The sequence below is a fragment of the Alosa pseudoharengus genome, unplaced genomic scaffold, assembly GCF_046254945.1.
Source record: "Alosa pseudoharengus isolate Yale_2024_CS ecotype anadromous, Long Island Sound unplaced genomic scaffold, YU_APseudo_1.1 YU_APseudo_1.1_scf_16, whole genome shotgun sequence".
Lineage (NCBI taxonomy): Eukaryota > Metazoa > Chordata > Actinopteri > Clupeiformes > Clupeidae > Alosa > Alosa pseudoharengus.
In genome coordinates, this window is record NW_027468630.1 from 33,959,316 (window position 1) to 33,979,106 (window position 19,791).

Below are 19,791 nucleotides of genomic sequence, written 5' to 3' on the forward strand. Positions count from 1 at the left end.
GTTGCTTAGTTTCTGAGGGAGCATGTGGGCAGTAATGCAAACCTACCCACTGCTCACAGTAAAAGACAGAAAACACAATGAGAAAAGGGCTATTGCCACAGCAAAAAAGTGCTGCATGGCCTATATGAATTTAATGACAAAATTGAATATTTATCAAATTCAGTTTATGAATTAGATCTTAATGCACAGTAAACAATTCTTTGAGAGACCACTTGAGGGGATTTGCCCACGCAGCTGGAAGCAAGGAAGCGGATTGGCTGCCTGTTTGATTGAGAAGCCAGGGTAGGTTACAGTCGGCCAAGAGTTATGGCACTTCAGAGAATAATGTTCACTCAGATGGGGTAACAGCAGCAGTGAAAAATGGAGGGCAATAAAAGTGGCTGGCTCCATCGTCCCTCCCTCATCTTCAGTTTAACAAGAAGTCCTTCCCTCCTTTCTTTCTCCCTTCCTCTGATAACAATGGTGACAGCTCAGCCTGCATACTGTCTGAAATAATGCGGAACATGCAGAATAACATCTGAAATGCATTGACTGACCCAACCCTATTCACAAAAATGCATGGAAAAGCAGCAATGTGATCTATGCACTTAGAATATTCTATGGCCAAGAGCAATGTTCATCAATGCAGTATGTGGAAAAGATTATGTAATGGACATGTTTTTGTGCAGTATGAGCATTAGTACCACAATGTAGGTAAAACCTGAAATGAATACAGTATACCTTTGACAAATGGGCACATTTCAAAAGAATTCTAGGATCAAAGAAGAAAAAGCTTTTTGTGTTTGTAGATCAGTCTCTGTCCCCACAATTCCTACTTTACAAACACTATTAAAACAGAAATTAGCATTTGATTGATAGGAATAAATAAAAGCTCTAGTATGTTACGGTTAGCCTTATCCTCTGGATGATGCTGTGGCATAATACAATACTTGCTATGGGCGAGGCATTTTGTTCTCAAGGGTAACAGTGGCCCTGTTCCAATTCTCTGAATTGTCAATAACATTTCTGAAGGATACAAAAAAGAATTTCTTGCTTTTTTCACATACTCATGGTGAAAAACACAATGACACAACACATACATTTATACATTTATGAATGTGTGTTCATCCCTGAGCATCAAAATGGACAACACTCAAATCAGTGTAAAAAATTGTATTTTAAATCATTGGATTTAAGTAATTAAGTAATATGACTGTAACAGAGTCTGTGCCCCAATTGGCAGATCTAAAAAGGTTTTAAATACTCTATATTATAGTCTATATTAATACAAATCACATGCCACAATACTTTGGTGCAAGTAGTGGAGCACTAAGCAATTCCTTTTGACTGATCACTGGGATTATGGAAGAAAAATGTTCACTGCAGACCAGCAGGATTCATGCCTTAATCCTTCAGTTCCACCGTCAAAGACAGGCATTAAAGGATGCCTTTCTCCTCGGCGGGGAGGGCAGATGGGTCCAGGCCACACTGCTTCATCTGGACAGCGATGTCAAACAAGTAATCATAGCATTCACACCTACAGAGGACACAGAAAGAATTTACTTAACAACAACAACTTGCATTCATACAGCACTTTCTCTAGGCACCAAAACGCTGTACAATGACAGGGTAACACACAATCCACCACCCATGTGTAGCACCCTCCTGGATGATGCACGGCAGCCATTATGTGCCAGAACGCTCAACACACACCAACTTGAGGTAGAGAGTGATGGAAAGAATGAATGAATGAGACAATTATACTGGGGGATGATTAGGGGGCCAGACTGAATGAGCCAAGTTGGAAATTTAGCCAGGACACCGGGGAACCCCCTTCTCTTTGCGATAAGTGCCATGGGATCTTTAATGACCACAGTGACTCAGGACCTCAGTTTAACATCTCATTCAAACGTCAGATCTGTTCCACGTGTGCAGGATTTCTTTCACAGGGAATGGCAGGTAACCTAAGGCCACAGAGATGCCGTATCTATCTCTGAAATGCAAGGCAAGAATTCCAAAATATACTGTAGGTGCATGTGGATTGTTGCTATGATATGTTATACTCAGACATTGCTAGCTCACTATCATAAGAGAGACAGATAGCCAAGCAATGACCCATTGTAGAAAGAATGCAACCTCAAAAGTTAAACTATTTTTAAGTTGACTGCTTAAAAAGTTGAACTTTGCATTTTTGTGTCTTTGCTACTCGCTTAGATGCAAGGCGCATCACAAAGGTCTACATTTTTATTAGTCACATTTTTCTGTACAGAAACACCTCAAGCTCGAGGTGAAAAAAGTATCTCTATGTGAAAGCTGCGTAAACAAGTGAGAGTGGTAGGGAAAGGGGAAGACAAGCAGTAGAAATGTTCAAAGACTACAGAGCTGTACAAAGCAGCCAAGAATGTTGGGAAAGAACACTCAGGCCTAAATGGTTGACGATAATGCGACGTGGTCAAACCAATGCAGTCCTCCCAGCAGGTTTGTCTTATCATTTCCCCTTTGTGTTTCTGTATGGGCGGTCACCTAATTAATTTAAACTTATTTTCACAATCAATATATATAAAATTCAAATGAACAATGTCTGGCTCTGCCACCATATGCTCAGGGCAATCCAAACCTTTCTCATCTGTTGTTCCCAGTTGGCAGAACATGCTACCAAGTCCTACCAGAGCAGGGGACGTCCCTCTCCACCTTCAAAAAACTCCTGTAGACCCAGCTCTTCAGAGAGTATCTCCTTTTGTAGCACTACCAATAACTAGACATGCTAATCCTAGCACTTACCGCCTGACTAGAACTGATACTTGACTGAAGTAGCACTTACTGCTGCACTAACTTGTCCTTATCACACTCTACCTTGATTGTTTCCCTTTTTGGAAGTCGCTTTGGGTAAAAAGCATTAGCCATATGTAATGTAATGTAATGTAAAAGATTAGCCTTAATAACTTTCTGTACTTTTATATTGGTGTATATAAAAGGCAACTCAAAGCTCATAATGCACTATGTGTGATTCAAATAATGCAAATAGTTCATAGATATATTATGTTGTTATTCGTGTTATATGTGAAGAATGGATCAGGCAGCTGGCATGGATCGGGTACACATCAATGCAATCTCTTCTGTTGTTAGGGTTTGCTTGTATTAGACAAAAAAAATATTGCTGCTTTAAGATGTGCAAATTTGTAACTGTCTGTTGTTCTGTGATACTATATGTCAAAATGACTGATGTCAAGGGTCAAGGTTAATAGAGGTAAACGTATAAGCTGGGGAAGATGACAAACTCATCAAGATAAAATCAGACACTACATTCTGAGTAATTCAGACACTACAATACGAGCACCACAAAAAAATCTGTTTTGATATTTCTGTAATAAGCTTGGTGATTCTTAGTTCCTTCTGTGCATACATTCTGGCAAGATAACCTTGTTTCTACAGAGTTTTAAAGCTTACATTGTTTTAGCCTTCTCCCAAGATTCACCCCACACGTAGACACCATGGCGTCTCACAAGGACTGCACAGGAGTCTGGGTACTCTTCCATAGCCCGGGCCATGCGATCCTTAAGGTCCCGCTCCTCAGGTGTGTTCTCAATGATGGGAACTTTCAGCATCTCATCATACCTACACAAAAGAAAACAAAGTGCTGGATGTTATGACTGTCAATAATATGTAAAATACCTGTAAGATTTCACAACATGACAATTAACTGAAGGACATACACAACAATTTCTGCCCAGTGTCTGTAATTTCCACTCAAAAGTTTAATGGAGTGTGTTTGTGGTCGGTCAGGCTGTCTCATACCTGTAGTTGGTGCCTGAATTTCCCTTGCGAATGCCCTTGATCATCTCCTGGTGAGTGATGCGGAACTCCTTTCCAGGAAACAGCAGTGTTGCCATTACTGCAGCTTTTGAATGAGTATGAATGACTGCCTCTGCCGCTGTAAATACAAATGACGACAATGTCACAATGTAAAAAGCAATTACACAGCATAGAGCACTGAAAGATCTGTAAAAAAGAATCCAAGTAAATACAGGAAGAAAGCAATGCTCTATTGTGCCATTTTGTGCATCATTCCTAAGCTTTATTCATGAAAGCCTCCTCTTTCAGGAGGCTTTCATGAACAAAGCTTTTTGAATGAGTATGAATGACTGCCTTTTTGAATGAGTATGAATGACTGCCTCTGCCGCTGTAAATACAAATGACGACAATGTCACAATGTAAAAAGCAAGTAAACAGCATAGAGCACTGAAAGATCTGTAAAAAAGAATCCAAGTAAATACAGGAAGAAAGCAATGCTCTATTGTGCCATTTTGTGCATCATTCCTAAGCTTTGTTCATGAAAGCCTCCTCTTTCAGTTTACAAAATTACTACCTGCAGCCAGATTAAATATCAAAGTTGAGTATATAACAAATGAGTACGCAACACATGCCTTGACTGGGGGGTCAAATATGCTAAATACACAGCAGCTGAGAGTACCGGGATATGACAAATATCAACAAAATCCAAATACTCTGAATCCTTTTACTAAATGATATTAAGTGTAATTTTTGTAGAGTTCATACATGTTATGGTACATTTAATTATCCTACCATCCTCATGAAAGACTATTTTCTATCAAATGTATGGAATTATTAGAAATTATTACGATTATGACTGCTAGCTACTACAAAGGTACAATCAGTATTTTCGTTGTGAATAAATTGCTTCTAGTCCTATAACAAATACCTATATGTAGCCTGTGGATACTTTATTTCCAGGGTTATGTTGACCATTCAGAAAGCACATACATGGACAAGGGGTCGGGGGGGGCATAAAATGTACAATAATGTTGGTGACTATGTTGTACTCCTTCACACATAATCATTATGAATTAAGAGGCTTTTTCCTTTTTTAAATAAAAAACTGCTTATGAATCACTAATCCCACAAGTGGCATGTAATGAGTACAATACAACAATAGCCTTCTTATGAAGTTGTGGCAAAAAGGTCAATAACTTGTGACCACACAATAATTAAGATGAGGCCATAGTACATTAATAAGGCATGGGAACGCAACAGCTAAATTGGATTTGCATGTTGCAGATTATCCTTATTTAGTCCAAATTTCAACACAACCAATCCAGTGAAAAATAAGATATTGCTGAAGCCTAAAATACAACATAAAGGATTGAATTTAACTCCAAGGGCCAAACATAAAAAATGAATCACTAAAAGGTATTTGGAGTAGAGCCAGAGAATTCTGCAAGCTCCCAGTAATGTAATAGACATTTTTACATTATTATTATTTAAAGAAAAATGCATGGAAAAACTGGGAACATTTAAGAATTCTGGGTGAGTTGGCATGGAATGACCCTGAACATAAAGCTTCAAAAAAGCCACAGACATGCTTAAGTAAGAATCACAGGAAACCCATCTCACCGGCAACTGCAGTGACTCATCAGAGTGATAAACCCATCTTGTAATAGGTCTATGACTCACAAAGATATCTTGCTCCTGCTATTTTGTAAGGCACACTGGTTCGCTGTTTACTTACATCGCATGGTGTAGGCATTCATGAACAGAGGAGTGCACTGGCTCTTCTTCAACCTCTTCCAAGGGGGTGGGGAGCTAATGTCCTTCTCCTCCACATCACAAACAAACATGTCTTCAGGCTGTATAGAAAAAAGAGATAGATGGTTGGTTCCTGAGTAAACCCTGCTCAAACAGTCATAGCTGGTGGGAATTTATTTATATGCATAACAACAACAACATGTCATGAGCTTCTGTTTGAGGATGCGTTTCTGTATTCTCACATTGCTGGCAAGCCTACTTACTTGAATTCTCTCTTTTTGTACTCCAGAAGGGGCAATGTAGATATGATCACTGCAAGAGAGAAAAAATACATCTGCGTAGGCCTACACATTTGAACATGATAGAAAATGAAACAGCTGGTAAACCAGTAAATCTAAACTACTGGTCGTGATTACTAACTTCAACTTATTCTAAACCTATGTTGTCAGACACCTTGCCTGTTGACAGATTGCAGTGATAGGCCTAGTCTGGTAAAACCACGAGAGTGAGGAACAACTTACCCCTGCTTTACGCTTATTCCTCCACCAGTTCCAGTTACCCACCCTAACTGATAAAACAGTCTGCAAAGCTCGGGAATTAATGCACGTGGGTGTTCCATGTCCTGCAAACAAGAAAAGTTAAGTTAACCTCTGTAAGACAAAAATACAGGCCATCCGTAAATATGCTAAAACTTTCTATTCATACTCTTTGACGCCTGCCAAATACCTCGGAGTGAACATGATCTGAGTTTTTGCCATCAAACTCGCCGTTACCCGTGCCACATACAGACGACATTTTTATTGACACAGATTCAGCGCTTGGGACTCGACTCGGATACATATAACGCTACAATTTCACAACCAACAGGCTACATGTAACACATGTTGTTATTCTCTGAATGCTACGAAGTGCTCTAGCACTGTCCTGTCCTGTCAATTGAACTGATCCTAAACCTATGTTGTCAGACACACACGAAGGACCCAATAGTCGACTTCAAAGTGCCTGAAAACGTCTGCTGTGCTTGAGTATGTAGTCCCCCCGCCCCCCAGTAGTATTGAGCAGCCTGAGCGAATATCTGTGGGTTACACATTTCACAAGTCTTTGAGTGATAACTGGGGAATTTCGCCGATATTGAATTGCATTAGACAAGACACTGGATATGACACGACTTGGTTTAAGTAGCATTTATGTAGGCTATAAGGCTACTCATGGTTGCTGCAGGCCATATGTTTTGGACTTAACATATTATTTATGAAACATATTATCCATGTGATGAGGAAAACAAAATTCAGTTGTATAGGCTTGTGTTTAACCAGGCAGTAGACGGGCGCATATAGCCTAATCGATTGAAGCTCGAGTCAACGAAGGCAAGGTCATGGGTTACTGTATGACGATGTGGTGTCGTGGAGGCAAAATTATTTAGCAGAATAATAGGCTACAGTTTAAAATCAGCGGCAACAGAGTGTAGAAGAGAAGAAAAGACGGAACAAGTGCGCAGTGTTATCTATTTCTAGGCAATATATTAACATTTTAATTGAACACTAGATGGCAGCAATTCCATGTCTGTGAAAGTGGAAAATGCATCAGGCATGATTGTTCCTTCAGGGATTAATGGAAGTTCCACTGTGTCCGTAATTTGAACAAGCATAAATGAGCGTGGGAGCTGAAGAAGTGCCTGAATAATGTAGTGCTGTATTGTCAAAATGAAACAGATATAGATCTGAAACATGTGAACATATATGAAAATGAAATGAAAAAGTTCAGTAACTGTATGCATTAAAGCAACACCAAAGAACTTTTCATCTGTCGCACGCACTATTTGTTTATCGAGCACCGGCTTTGCAAATAACAATGTCCACAGACAAGGTAGAATAAGTTGCATGTTTTTATGAAAGTACGATGTATTGCGACATCAGATGCCAGTCAAATTTGTAGTTTCTCATGTCTCATTCCATCGAACTACAGATCCGCTACCCGATGCAGCAAACTTACATAGTGCGGTAATAGCCGATAGAGGGCCGCGAAGCGAATGCAGAAAGTGCCGTTCACCCTGTTACGAGTTGATGAACCACTGAAACGATTTTGGAAACATTATTTTAAGGTACAAAAAACTCTTTGGTGTTGCTTTAAACATTTATTTTATGCAGAGGCCATTTTCAATGGAGGCTGGAGAGGTAGAGGACTTTTTGTCATTTGTCAAAAGAAACATGACTGAAAAAGCCAAGGTAAACTGACCACTGAGGGTCATTCTACAGATTTGGTGCCATTTAAGACGTGCCAGTGTCCCAAAATGTACTGTTGTACTGTTTAACTTAACTTTCCTTGGATTACCTGAGTTACTGTAATACTAATGTCTGGTGAAAATGTCATGCAAATAGTCTCACTGGAAGTATACTAAAAGAAATGTTGACACGTTCTTCTCCCCGCTGTATATTTTGCTGTTCCTAAGACTATTAAGAATTTTGCCTGTCTTGTTAAAGAATGCTGCAATTGTTTTGTTAAATTCAATGCAGATGACCCCCTTGTCATGCAATTCATTTCTTGGGAAAAAATATTGAACATAACCATTTCCCCCTCCCAATAAAATAGTTTGATCCTTTTGGCATCATTTATAAAGGAAGTGGCATCATCAAAGTTTTCAGAACGCCATGGTATGACAAGTGGTAAGTTTCTCTCTCACTTTCTATTAAATAATTCATGTTTTTTTATGCACACGTGGACTTGGCCAATCTCAGGCTTCAACACTGTTATGACTGCTAGCATCCAGAATTAGCACAAAATCTTCAACCCATCACATTCAATCACATTCAGCCCCATTACATTTTTTCAATGTTAATGGGTTGAAAGGCTTAACATTGTTTATGTTAAAATGGTATTTTCTATCAAGTACAGTACACACATTACCTTGTCACATCAAATCAAAAAAACATTTTAATGTTAATTTTTTCATCCTCAATCACAATTGGCACCGAATCTTTCTGCACAAAAACATTTAGATAGGCCATTGATTGAAATCTCGAAGGAACCAAACCGTATGTTTTTAAATGTTTTTTTTATTTTTATTTACATGTGCTATGACTGCTTATGAATTCACTGATCAACAAAGCATGTGTTTGTAGTCAAAAGGCTGCACTGAGGACCCATGGGTGTCTGACCCCTGATTAGCATGAGTGCACTGAGAAATCATGGGTGGCCAAGACGGAGGGCAAAGTGTTAACCCATGCCGGCAGGGATCTCTCAATCCTCATCAGGCAGATCTGAACAGAAACACGGTGACAACCATGGCATGGGCAAACTAATGAACTCAGTAAAAAGCTGGTTGCGGCATGTCAGGTCACTACTTAGGCAGTGGTTATTTTAAGGTTCAGTTGTTGCTATGTCACCAAGTGGTGTGCCACAGCTTGAGGAGGATGAGGTAAATTAAGCTAGAGTAGGCCGACATACCAAGGCCAAACAGAATCATTTGGTATAAAACAATGATATCAAATTATCAGTCACTTGAAGATTAAACATGTCACAAAATATCTTATCAAATCTTTCCCCCAAAGAAAGATTTTGGAAAGGAGTAATTACTTCTCAATATGTGCTCCACCATGGTGGTTGGGTGCCAGCTCTGCATTACTGCTGCATCAGTAAAACTTTGTCCTCAACTGGGGTATGACACAGGCTATTCGGGCTGGGTGATGCATCAAAATCCAGACAAACAGTGGCTCTTCCGTTGCCCTCAAAGACAACAGCGCCCTTCATGGTCATTGTTGCCGTGAGTCCAGGCCTTTGTGCCAATCCACTCATGCTTCATGATACAGCCCTCGTTTGACTCATTCAAACAGCCAGCTCCACACAGAGCTGCTGTCTTATCGAAAACCGAGAGTTATCACTTCCATTCTGAATTCATTACTTCCTCATCACTTACTTTCACCTCTTTCCCATTCCAGTTTAGGGACATCACACAAATCATTAACAGAAAAACATTTTCATCTCAATTAACTTTAAATCTGTTTGTTTGGTTATAGTGAGGCTGTGAGTCAAAGGACAAACCACAATAATTTTATATTTGTTCTCATTTAAAGAGCCCAAATACAGTATCATGATGAATCAGAGATTCCCAGCACATCAATAACGATATTGTTGAGTTTGTATTCACATTGGGGATTGTCATGTTGTTTTAATGAAGGATGACGTCTAACCACACCCTGCATTGAGACATGCTTTAACAGGAAGTGTAGGTTAATGAAGAGGGAGGTGAGACATGCAATGCATGATTTCATGAGTCAGCTGAATATTGTGAGGTCATGGCTGATTCGTCATCACAGGGCCTGAGGTACTTCCCAGGCACCCGGTATCACGACTGACATAACATTTACTCTTTTACTTCACATTTATGTAACACTTAATTATGTCACCCATTTCTGTTGTCCGCCATAGCCTTACGCACATTTGGTCAGTGTAATGAATCCAGTGTGATCCATATCTGCTGTCAGTTGGGCACACTGGTTCAGTAGACTCCTAGTGGAGACAGAGTCCTGGGAAGGGTGTGTTCTGACTGATACCACCCACACTGCCTCTTACTTTCTCACACTTCTATTTTCTCTCTTTCATCAAGTATAAAGAAGGGAGGTGGATCTGTGGCAGCCCTCAGTGTACCTGAAAACAGCTGGCAAGTTATCATTAGCCTCCATTTGCACGGACACAGACAAGGACTTCTATTTTTCAAGGGTTTTTTTATTATTTTTTTTTTTTCTCTCACAATCATCACATTCTCATACAGAACCTAGAATGTGGAATGTATTTCAGTTTCTCACCTCTGGATTATTGGCTGTTATCAGTCCAGATGCATCTCAAGGTAAGTTACATGTTTAGCTTTATGGCATCTCTCAGTTAGTTATACCATTGACCAAAATCATATAATATAAGGTGTTACCAAATGTTAAGACATATTGTCAACAGATCCGATTGTTTGTACAGCCAGGTCGGCACCTGTGTATACTTCAAAACAGCCTGACTTCTGTCTAATTATGTAAAGATGCAGAAGGCTCAGTCTCGATGCCTAGTATTGTAATACTAAAAGAATGGTAAAGACCAAGTGCTAAGGAGATTAGCAGTTATGTCATTCTTTGGTCATACTTTATTTCAATGTCTAGAAACTTACAGTTGTGAGGAAGAAAATTAGTTTTTAATTTCTTGCATCAGGGTAAGGGTATTGGCTTATCTTTGAACATGCAAAGTTTAGAAGACAGGATGGTAGCAGCTTGCATTATCTGAAAGTTTTATGCTACTCAGAGTAGTTTGTTGAGTATCTATCTTATTGGCCATTATAATGCGGTCTTGCTAGTCGTCCGTTAATTGTGACAGTAATAAATGCATCTCAAATGACATCTGAAATCTGATATCACTGTGACAGTCACAGTGACATCACTGATATCACAGGGTCATTTGAAATATAGTTTAGTTTGTTGGAAAAAAATTGTATGTGTTTGTTTATGTCCAAGTTTATGGTTCTTAGCAGGCACCTTTATCAAAAGCAACTTACAATGACATCAATAAACATTACATTAACATTAAAATGGACAATTAAAAGTAAAGTCATATAGCCTAAATCAAAAATCAAATACCAATATTAGTAACAGACTAGATAACATTTATTATTATTATTATTATTATTATTATTATTATTAATAATAATAATAAATTGTACCCTTCATTATTTATTAATATTAATTGTGAACTAAGTAATGCTAATATTTACACTGAAAGAGAAGTAGGAAAGAAAGACAGACAGTAAGAAAGAAAATATCTTCTATCCATCCACCATAGAACAAATAGATGATATCTACACATTTTACACCTACATACATTCTTTTCACTGAGAAAATGCAGCTAGGCAAGAAAAGCACATTTTTTTGTCATCTTGACCATGATAACTGACAATTGGCTTGGGGATTTCTCTCGACAGTTGAGTATCGTTCTTGCAGCTATGCTGGTGTGTTTCATGTGCGGGTCAGTTCCAATTACTCGCTGACCTCTCAGCAGGCGGATGAGCTGTGTCAGAGCCTGTACAGCAGCCTCGCCACCGAGGACCAGATCAGAGAGGCCTATAGCAAAGGGCTGGATACGTGCAGGTAAAATATTTAACAGGACTGCTCATCTGAACTGTACTTTTAAGGAAGTGTGTTGGGGTATTTTTGTAGATGTGTGTGTGTGTGTGTGTGTGTGTGTTGTGTGTATGTTTTTTTTTTCATTAATATCTTATAGATTTCACAAGGCATCTCAGAATATGTATTCTTGACATTTGCTCAGGTATGGATGGATTAATGACGAGAGAATGTTAATGCTACAACATGAACTTCAGCCAGACTGCCCTTCCAATGGAACAGGGGTGATGTTTCTTGCAGACACACCAGAGTCTCTCTCTGATGCCTACTGCTATGATTCCTCAGGTAAAAAAGAATAGGATTTAAGAATTCCTTAGAGGCTCCTAGGTGTATCGAATTCATATAATATATTGATCTGTTTTTTCCCCTGCTTTCATGAATAGTTACATTAGATTTGGATTGTGAAGAAGCCATGCCTCTTCAATCTGTAACTCCACCAGACACACAGACAGCTGAAGAGTCTACTGCAGCAGTAACATGTAAGTGTTATGGCCAGTGCAGTGCCAATGTGGTGGAAAAACACTGTGTTTGAACGAGCGCGGCCTGTAGGTGTGTCCCATGAAAGGAAAATAGTAAAGTAGGTGTGTGGGTGCCAGGGAAATCATGGTAGACACACCTTTAACAATTTGGAGCTTAGTCACCTAAATGTCAAAAAGGACCAGCCACTCCTTCATTTCACCAATGTTGTGGCTTGAACAAGGAATCTGTGGAGACCATGTAAATAATCATTATTCTTAAATAGGTGACTACGCCGCTCCGTCCAGCATTTTTTGTATTTGTTATTTTTTAAATGTATTTGTCATGTCTTGATGTCATGGGCACGCTGGCGACTACGCCGCTCCATCTGGCATCGTTTGTCTTGTTGTTATGTGTCTTGTTTGTGGAGCGCTTTGGGTTGCACTATGTGCATGTTAAATGCGCTTTAAAAATAAAACTGACTTGACTTGACTTAAAAAAATGGGAAGTCTTTAGAAAGTTTTCACTCATAATAGTTGTTTAAAGATACACTATGCAAGATTTTCACCTTAATATAACCTTTACAAAGTCAATTTGATGGTAAACAAACTTGTAATAGGGGAATCGTTCAGCATAGCCGTAGCGAGTCGCTAACGAGAGAACCAGCCATGCAACTTCAAGAAAGTCGACCCGAAGACATAGATATAGCTCTTTTGCTATCTTTGCCTCCACAACAAACGCATTTTCCTTGTGTACAGCGGAACAAGCTACAAGAAGTAGGCTATTTACAAGGCAGAGTAAAATATAAATATAAAATATAAAATATCACGGCTCTAGGGGGAGCTGTACAGTCGCCAAAAATACCTGAAGCTGCATAGTATACCTTTAAGTAACACTTTGTTGGGATTTCCAAGGAATACTTGAAGGCAGTAATACATATTTAGTTGGTTGGTTAAGACCATCAACCAGCGCCAAAGAGAGTGAAATCTGTCAAGAAAAGACATTGAGCCTAATTTGTATGGCATGCAATGCAGCAGGCAATGCATTGATACTGCCGCGCTTAAAGTAATGCTAATTTAATTATGGGGCAAAATGATTTTGCAAACGTAATACCATGTACATGATCTTACACTTAAGCATGGATGGGTCAGTACGCAGACAAGGAAGTTTTTAGTAACTGAATTCCATCATTAAACACACCATTTCTGTGACATTTCTAAAAACAAATGACAACAAACTATCATTATGTTCCTCTAAATGTTAAAAATGCTACTAATAAAATTAACAAATATTATCATGCCTGTTCTCACTGCTTGATTTCTGCAGTGCTGAGTCCTATTTGTAAGGCCTGTTATGGTTTAGAGCTCATTGAGTCCTTGAGAGATCTCTAGTTCAAATGTGATGAATTTACCTTCTTTTCAACCTTTCAGCTAATCCTGGTCCTACTGACAGTGTAATTGAAAAGGCCACTACAGATTCTTCAGAAGGGGACGGCCTTGAGACCAAAAACCCAACTGTACAGACAGACACTGAAACAACCCCTGATGCAATAGAGCCAATTCCTGAGGTCCAGACTCCCACAGGTGATCCTGAGGATAACAAGGACACCACAACGCCTTCCAAATTAATCCCCACTGATGCTGATGAGGGAATGGAGGCCTTTGGGGTACCTGTTGAGCCAACCACTGAAGAACCCACGACCGTAACCAAGGAGGGAAAAGAAGAGGCTGGGGATGCAACAACTGAGGCCAACTCAGAGGACCGTGATGGGACTGACGCTGCTGTGGGCACTGACGCTGCTACCACTGACGCTGCTACCACCAGTCTTGACGACACCACTACAAATAGTGACCTGGAACTTCGTGTATCTGAGGATGTAGATGATTCATTTCTACTGGTGAATGGTACAAAGTCAGTAGACATCTCCACCACCACGGCCCCTGCTGGAACTTTGGAGCCATCTGAAGTGAACCCCTCCAAGCAAGATGAAGATGATGCACTCTCAACAGTTAGTCCAGTGGAGGGCACCACGGCCGATACTGACACATTTACAACTTCTGAGTCTGAAGATACCAATGCAGAAGGCAATCCAGACAGCAAGGAAGACAGCACCACTGTAGTGTCCCCCGATGATGAGCCAGAGACCACCACAGAGACTCCTGCTGACCCAGATGTTGACTTGAAGGAGGAAATTCCAAATGAAAATAACATCAGCTATGGTACGTGTCCATAAACTATTTTCATTCATTCTCCTAATTGATGTGATTTAAGAGGTGTTGACATCGTAGTAATAACAGTGGCCAGTGACCATCCACATCTGCTACTGATGCTGTTGCTGTTTCCGTAAGTGAATGACCAGCTGTGTGAAACCATCATTTTCAGTATTGTATTGTGAAAGACCAAAACATTTTTATCAATTTAGCAGACAATTTTATCTAAAGAAACTTGCATATAAAAATAATATTACAAGGGCCATTGTCCTCAGAGCAACTCGGGGTTAAGTGCCTCACTCAAGGGCACGATGGACGGGCGGGGATTTGAACCCTCAAGGAGCCCAGCTCCTTAGCCACTATGCTGCCACCACCCCTGGTGAAACAAGGAGGCTTAAATGGGCCTTTACCTCTACCTTACCTCTTCCACTTTTTGATCATGGCATCAAGGAACTAATCCATATATACTGCCATTGTCCACAAACAGGTCTTCCTTCTCCAAGAGGTCGGATGGGACCAAAGGACATTGAGTCATTCACTGCACCAAACCCAGCAGCTCAAGAGGAGGGTGGCACCCCTGGTAAGTGTGCTCTGTAATATATTGATTATTATGACACATCAACTCAAAGCATTTTGCTTAATAATAATTATGCTGATAATCATAGACATGTTTTGACAAGTATACTGTATCTGTTGTCCGAAATGGTGTTTTAAAAGATTTTTAATGGCTCTGCTTGCTCTAATCCCCTGTTCTTTTAGCCTGGCTGATAATCTTCTCATTTGTCATGTCTGTTGGAGTCTTGCTCTGTGTGTTTGCTGCTGTTGCCACCAGGGAAAGGTATGATTCACACAGTTGAGAAATGAGTTGTGTGCTCCCCAAACACTGCAAACAATAGTTCATTGATCACCTTTTACTTCCTTTCAAAATTCCACATTTAGCTGGTATGGACCGCTACGTCAGAAAGTCAGAGGCAAGGACAGCAGTGAGGAAACTGAGAAAAAAGCAGCAGTGTCTTTGTCTGCGGACCAGCAACAGGAAATGGTGACGCTCATGAACAGAGGTCCAGTCCAGACGAACGGCAGGGCAGAGGAGTTCACTGTGATTGCCCTGGAGGAGCCCCCAGAGAAAGAGTTCTTAGCATGAGAAGGGATCCACAGGGGCTGGGACAGACAGACACACACACACACACACACACACACACACACACAAACACACACACAAACACACACACACACACACACACACACACACACACACAAACACACACACACACACACACACACACACACAGACATGCTAATGGAGCAAAGACAACAAGTGAACAGTGAAGTACGATGTCATCAAACCCAGTAACTGTAGAAATGTGCACATGAGTAACAGTTCTGGAAATCCCTTCCTTGTTGTGCAGCGGGGCATCATCTTACATGTGCATATTTCAATATTAGTGGTCAAAATGTCAAGTTCAATTACTATTTATGTTTCAGAATCGATCAAATGGAAATATGATTATGAATGAATAACATTAAATGTTACAGTGAATTGTTAAATGTTTGAATCACCTTATAATCTCTTAATATTCAAGATTCAGGCAAAATCACAAGGGTTTCCATGCAGAAGTATTGATAAATGCTTGATGATATTGTATTGATGATAAGTATTGATAAATGCACATGATGGCAGAGGTTCTCAATCCTGTTGCCGGGACAACCCTACTCAGCACATTTTCATCTTTCCCTGCTTTGCTTACCCTACTGGAGGCCTCTTCATTAGCTCAACACAGTGGCAATCACGGTGCATATGAGGGTTGCCATAGCAGGGACAGATGGAAGATATACAGGGTATGGGCATGGAAAACCCTGCATTATTAGTTATGTTCATACCTAATATCTTTTCTGTGCTGTCATCAGGACATGCCTTCAGGAATCTTCGGTCACTGTGGATACAGTATGTAAAGCCATACTAATGTTTCTCTTTATTTAACAAATTATTTGTCTAACTGTGTATTTGTTTTAATTTATAGTATACAACATAAGATGCACTGAACGTGAGAAGAGATTTTTGACAGTAAATGTTTGTTTCATACAATGTGTGGACTTTGCTAGTTGCTATAGTTTTACTAATCAATGAGACAATTTAGCATAATTCTATCCATTCAGTTCCATTATTATGACCGCCGCGCAGCGAAGCGGCGGTCATATAGGTTTAGTCAGATTTTTTTTTTTTTTTTTTTTTTCGCATGTCCAAATTTCCGTCAATGAGTCCCGGGACACTGAAAGACCGGGGTAGACGAAACTTGGTGGGCATGTAACCCCATATGGATAGCATGGAACCATCGTTTTTCGTTTTGATCTGTAGCCCCCCCGCTGGACTGCACCCCCCGAAAGGAGGGTAGGGCAGACACAGTTTTCTGTGAATATCTCGAGAACCGTAAGGTTTAGGAGGACCATTTTTTTTTTGTAAGTTGATCTCAAGGGGCCATGTCAACCCATTCCATAACCACTCATTTCATGTATAGCGCCACCTAGTTAAACACAAAAAAGTAAAAATGAGGTGTTGTAATCGCAGGTATCTGTGACCTAACATAGTCAAAACTGCACGAAATTGGAAGTGTAGGATCATTATGACACCCTCTGAATGCACGCCAAGTTTCGTAGAATTCCGTTCATGGGGGGCCACACAATAAATTAATTTATGTTCCTATACACCAACTGGCCTGTAGGTGGCCGGAGACAGTTTTCTGTGAATATCTCGAGAACCGTAGGGCCTAGGAGGTCCACCTTTTTTTTGTATGTTGATCTCAAGGGGCCATGTCAACCCATCCCATTACCACTTATTTCATGTATAGCGCCACCTAGTTAAAAATTAAAAAGCAAAAATGTAGGTGTTTTCATCACAATATCTCTGGCTGACATGGTCAAAACTGCACGAAATTGAAAGTGTAGGATCATTATGACACCTTCCGAATGCATGCCAAGTTTTGTGTACTTTCGTTCATGGGGGGCCTTACAATAAAATAATTTATGTGTACATTTAGTGACGTACACCAACAAGGATTCCCGGGACACTGAAAGACCGGGGTACACAAAACTTGGTGGGCATGTACCTCCACATGGATAGCATGGAACCGTCATTTTTCGTTTTGATCTGTAGCCCCCACGCTGGACTGGACCCCCCGAAAGGAGGGTAGGCCAGACACAGTTCTCTGTGAATATCTTGAGAACTGTAAGGCCTAGGATGACCATTTTTTTTCCGTATATTTGCCTCCAGGGGTCATGTTAACCCATTTCATGTGCACACATGTGCACAAACAGATACACACGCACACACACACATTCACAGTAATCATACGTATGACATATACTCACACAGTGAGTGACATATGTACGCTTCTATGCACAGGCACATACGCAGGCACACACACAAGCACGCACACACCCACACACATAACATAAACATAACACAAACAATCAAGAATTTCTCAGAATTATGAACAGGCAAGATGGAGGTGGGGTTGTATAAAATGAATTTTACATGTGAAATCTATGAACTAATCATGTTTTGGGACTTGTTGTCTAGCAGATACCAGTGAGAATTGAGTGTGGATAATGCAATTTAGTGAGACAGTTAGAATCATATAGGCCTTTCAGCGTGATTTCTTTTTGTGGAAAAAATGTGCTGGACTGGGCGGCGGTCATATTTTGTACCGCTCTGCGGTACATCTAGTTTTTTTAATTAATTAGTTTATACCTAAACTGGTCTTCTGTGGGTATAGATAAGATTTATTGCAAATAAAAATGGAATTATGTGAAGTTATACCAAAATTTACAAAAAAAACTAGTCTTTGAAACCAACATTATAGACTGCCTGAGGTGACTGAATCTCATTAGTTACTTCACTGTCTGAAGATTTGTAATATGAGGCACTGTTAAACAGATTAAATGTCCTTAGAGACATTTAGTAAAAGCATGGACTCCAAATAATAGTATAACACTGTCAAATAGACACTTCAAGGCCAAATTAACTCTCTTATTATTTACACATATAATATAGGAACAATTAATCAGAAACATCATAGTGTCTCATACAGAAACATTTATTGATATACAGAATTATACAGTATGAACACAGTAAAATACATTATAATACATTAGTTCAGTTGTTGCAAAGTAAAAATAAGTCTGCTTTTGCTCTGTCACTCACAGAGACACACACATACCCACACACGCACACACACACAGACATTCACACTGGCATGCACAAAGACATGCACAGGGCTCACATACTCGCCAGTCTGTTGTATGAATGTGGCTCTAGTTATGATGTGAACTTGAAAAGACATGAAAGTATAGAGTATATCTGCAAATGCTTTTGCACAAACAGTGCTTTTCATCAAAAAGAGATAGAAAATAGAGACAATATTTGTCTTTATTTACATTTGTCATAACCATAGAAAAAATAGAGGAAAAAGACAAATTTAAAAAGTGGGTCTTGGTATGCAAGTTACATACTGGTCAAATATGTGAACACAAAAGTGGATCAAGATGGCCATAGAAAACAAAGCACATCCTTCACTATGAGAAATGTCTTTCCCATACACCTGTGCCAGGCCCTGCCTGAACACATATCTCCACTACTGTGAGAGAGATACGTCAGCAAGCTTCTACATTTCCCCCACCCCTCTCTAATCTGGTCATGGTATACATGGTGAAGAGCCATACAAAACATTACCCAGGTAACACTGACAACTCTTAAAGTCATTTGACTTTTCCCCCTAGAGCCAAGGGACAATAACACACATTCTGAGAGCCTAAGACAACTTTGTCATAGACAAGTGAAAAATATTTTTTGTAATTTTTCAATTTTTTTTCTCTCTTTCTCTGTATCTGGTGTGTAATTTTTTACGTCATTTAAACCAGATTTCATATGGACCAAATATATGGATATGAACACTGTAGGTGGAACTACAAACACCAGTTCTGAACTATCCAAACTTTATTACAAACAACCTTACTTGTATAAATTTATGGATATATATGTTTGTTTTTCTATTTTTAGACACAATGAGCAATAACTACCCATTTCAAAAGCCTACACACCAGTTCAACAAAATATATTTCTGTCTAATATATGATATATATATACACAAAGTGCAATGAGGCACTTTAATATGAACATGTAAGATGCATATCGTGCAAAAATAAATAAATAACAGTAATGCTGCTGTAACAGTTAACTGGTACAGGGTGCCATGCAGATGGACTATACTCTTCACGGATACTTTTTTAGCATCACATATCTAACAAACACTTACTAAATTTTCAATCTGCCTTTGACAGTGGAGCAAGTGATTTGTCAATACTTGATTTGATAGAAAGATTCATGCTGCAGTGAGAATACACTGTACACCAGAGGATATGTGACAATGCTGGGGTTTTACTTATGAAATGCT

The 19,791-nt window shown here is 39.6% G+C and overlaps 2 protein-coding genes across 2 annotated transcripts; one reads left to right on the top strand and one right to left on the bottom strand.

Moving 5' to 3' along the window:
- Positions 1 to 1,076: 1,076 nt before the first annotated feature.
- On the bottom strand, positions 1,077 to 6,495 carry apip (APAF1 interacting protein). Its single transcript, XM_076287839.1, has 7 exons — positions 6,250 to 6,495; positions 6,045 to 6,145; positions 5,787 to 5,835; positions 5,507 to 5,624; positions 3,775 to 3,910; positions 3,427 to 3,594; positions 1,077 to 1,516 (listed from the first exon to the last, which is right to left on the bottom strand). Exons 1-7 carry the CDS (start codon positions 6,361 to 6,363, stop codon positions 1,417 to 1,419), a joined length of 786 nt encoding a protein of 261 aa, XP_076143954.1. The 5' UTR covers positions 6,364 to 6,495; the 3' UTR covers positions 1,077 to 1,416.
- A 3,626-nt stretch (positions 6,496 to 10,121) lies between these two features.
- cd44a (CD44 molecule (IN blood group) a) lies at positions 10,122 to 16,391 on the top strand. Its single transcript, XM_076287836.1, has 8 exons — positions 10,122 to 10,366; positions 11,477 to 11,642; positions 11,821 to 11,960; positions 12,059 to 12,154; positions 13,562 to 14,350; positions 14,829 to 14,921; positions 15,101 to 15,179; positions 15,281 to 16,391. The coding sequence occupies exons 1-8, from the start codon at positions 10,300 to 10,302 to the stop codon at positions 15,483 to 15,485; spliced, it is 1,635 nt and encodes a 544-aa protein (XP_076143951.1). The 5' UTR covers positions 10,122 to 10,299; the 3' UTR covers positions 15,486 to 16,391.
- The last annotated feature ends 3,400 nt before the right edge of the window (positions 16,392 to 19,791 follow it).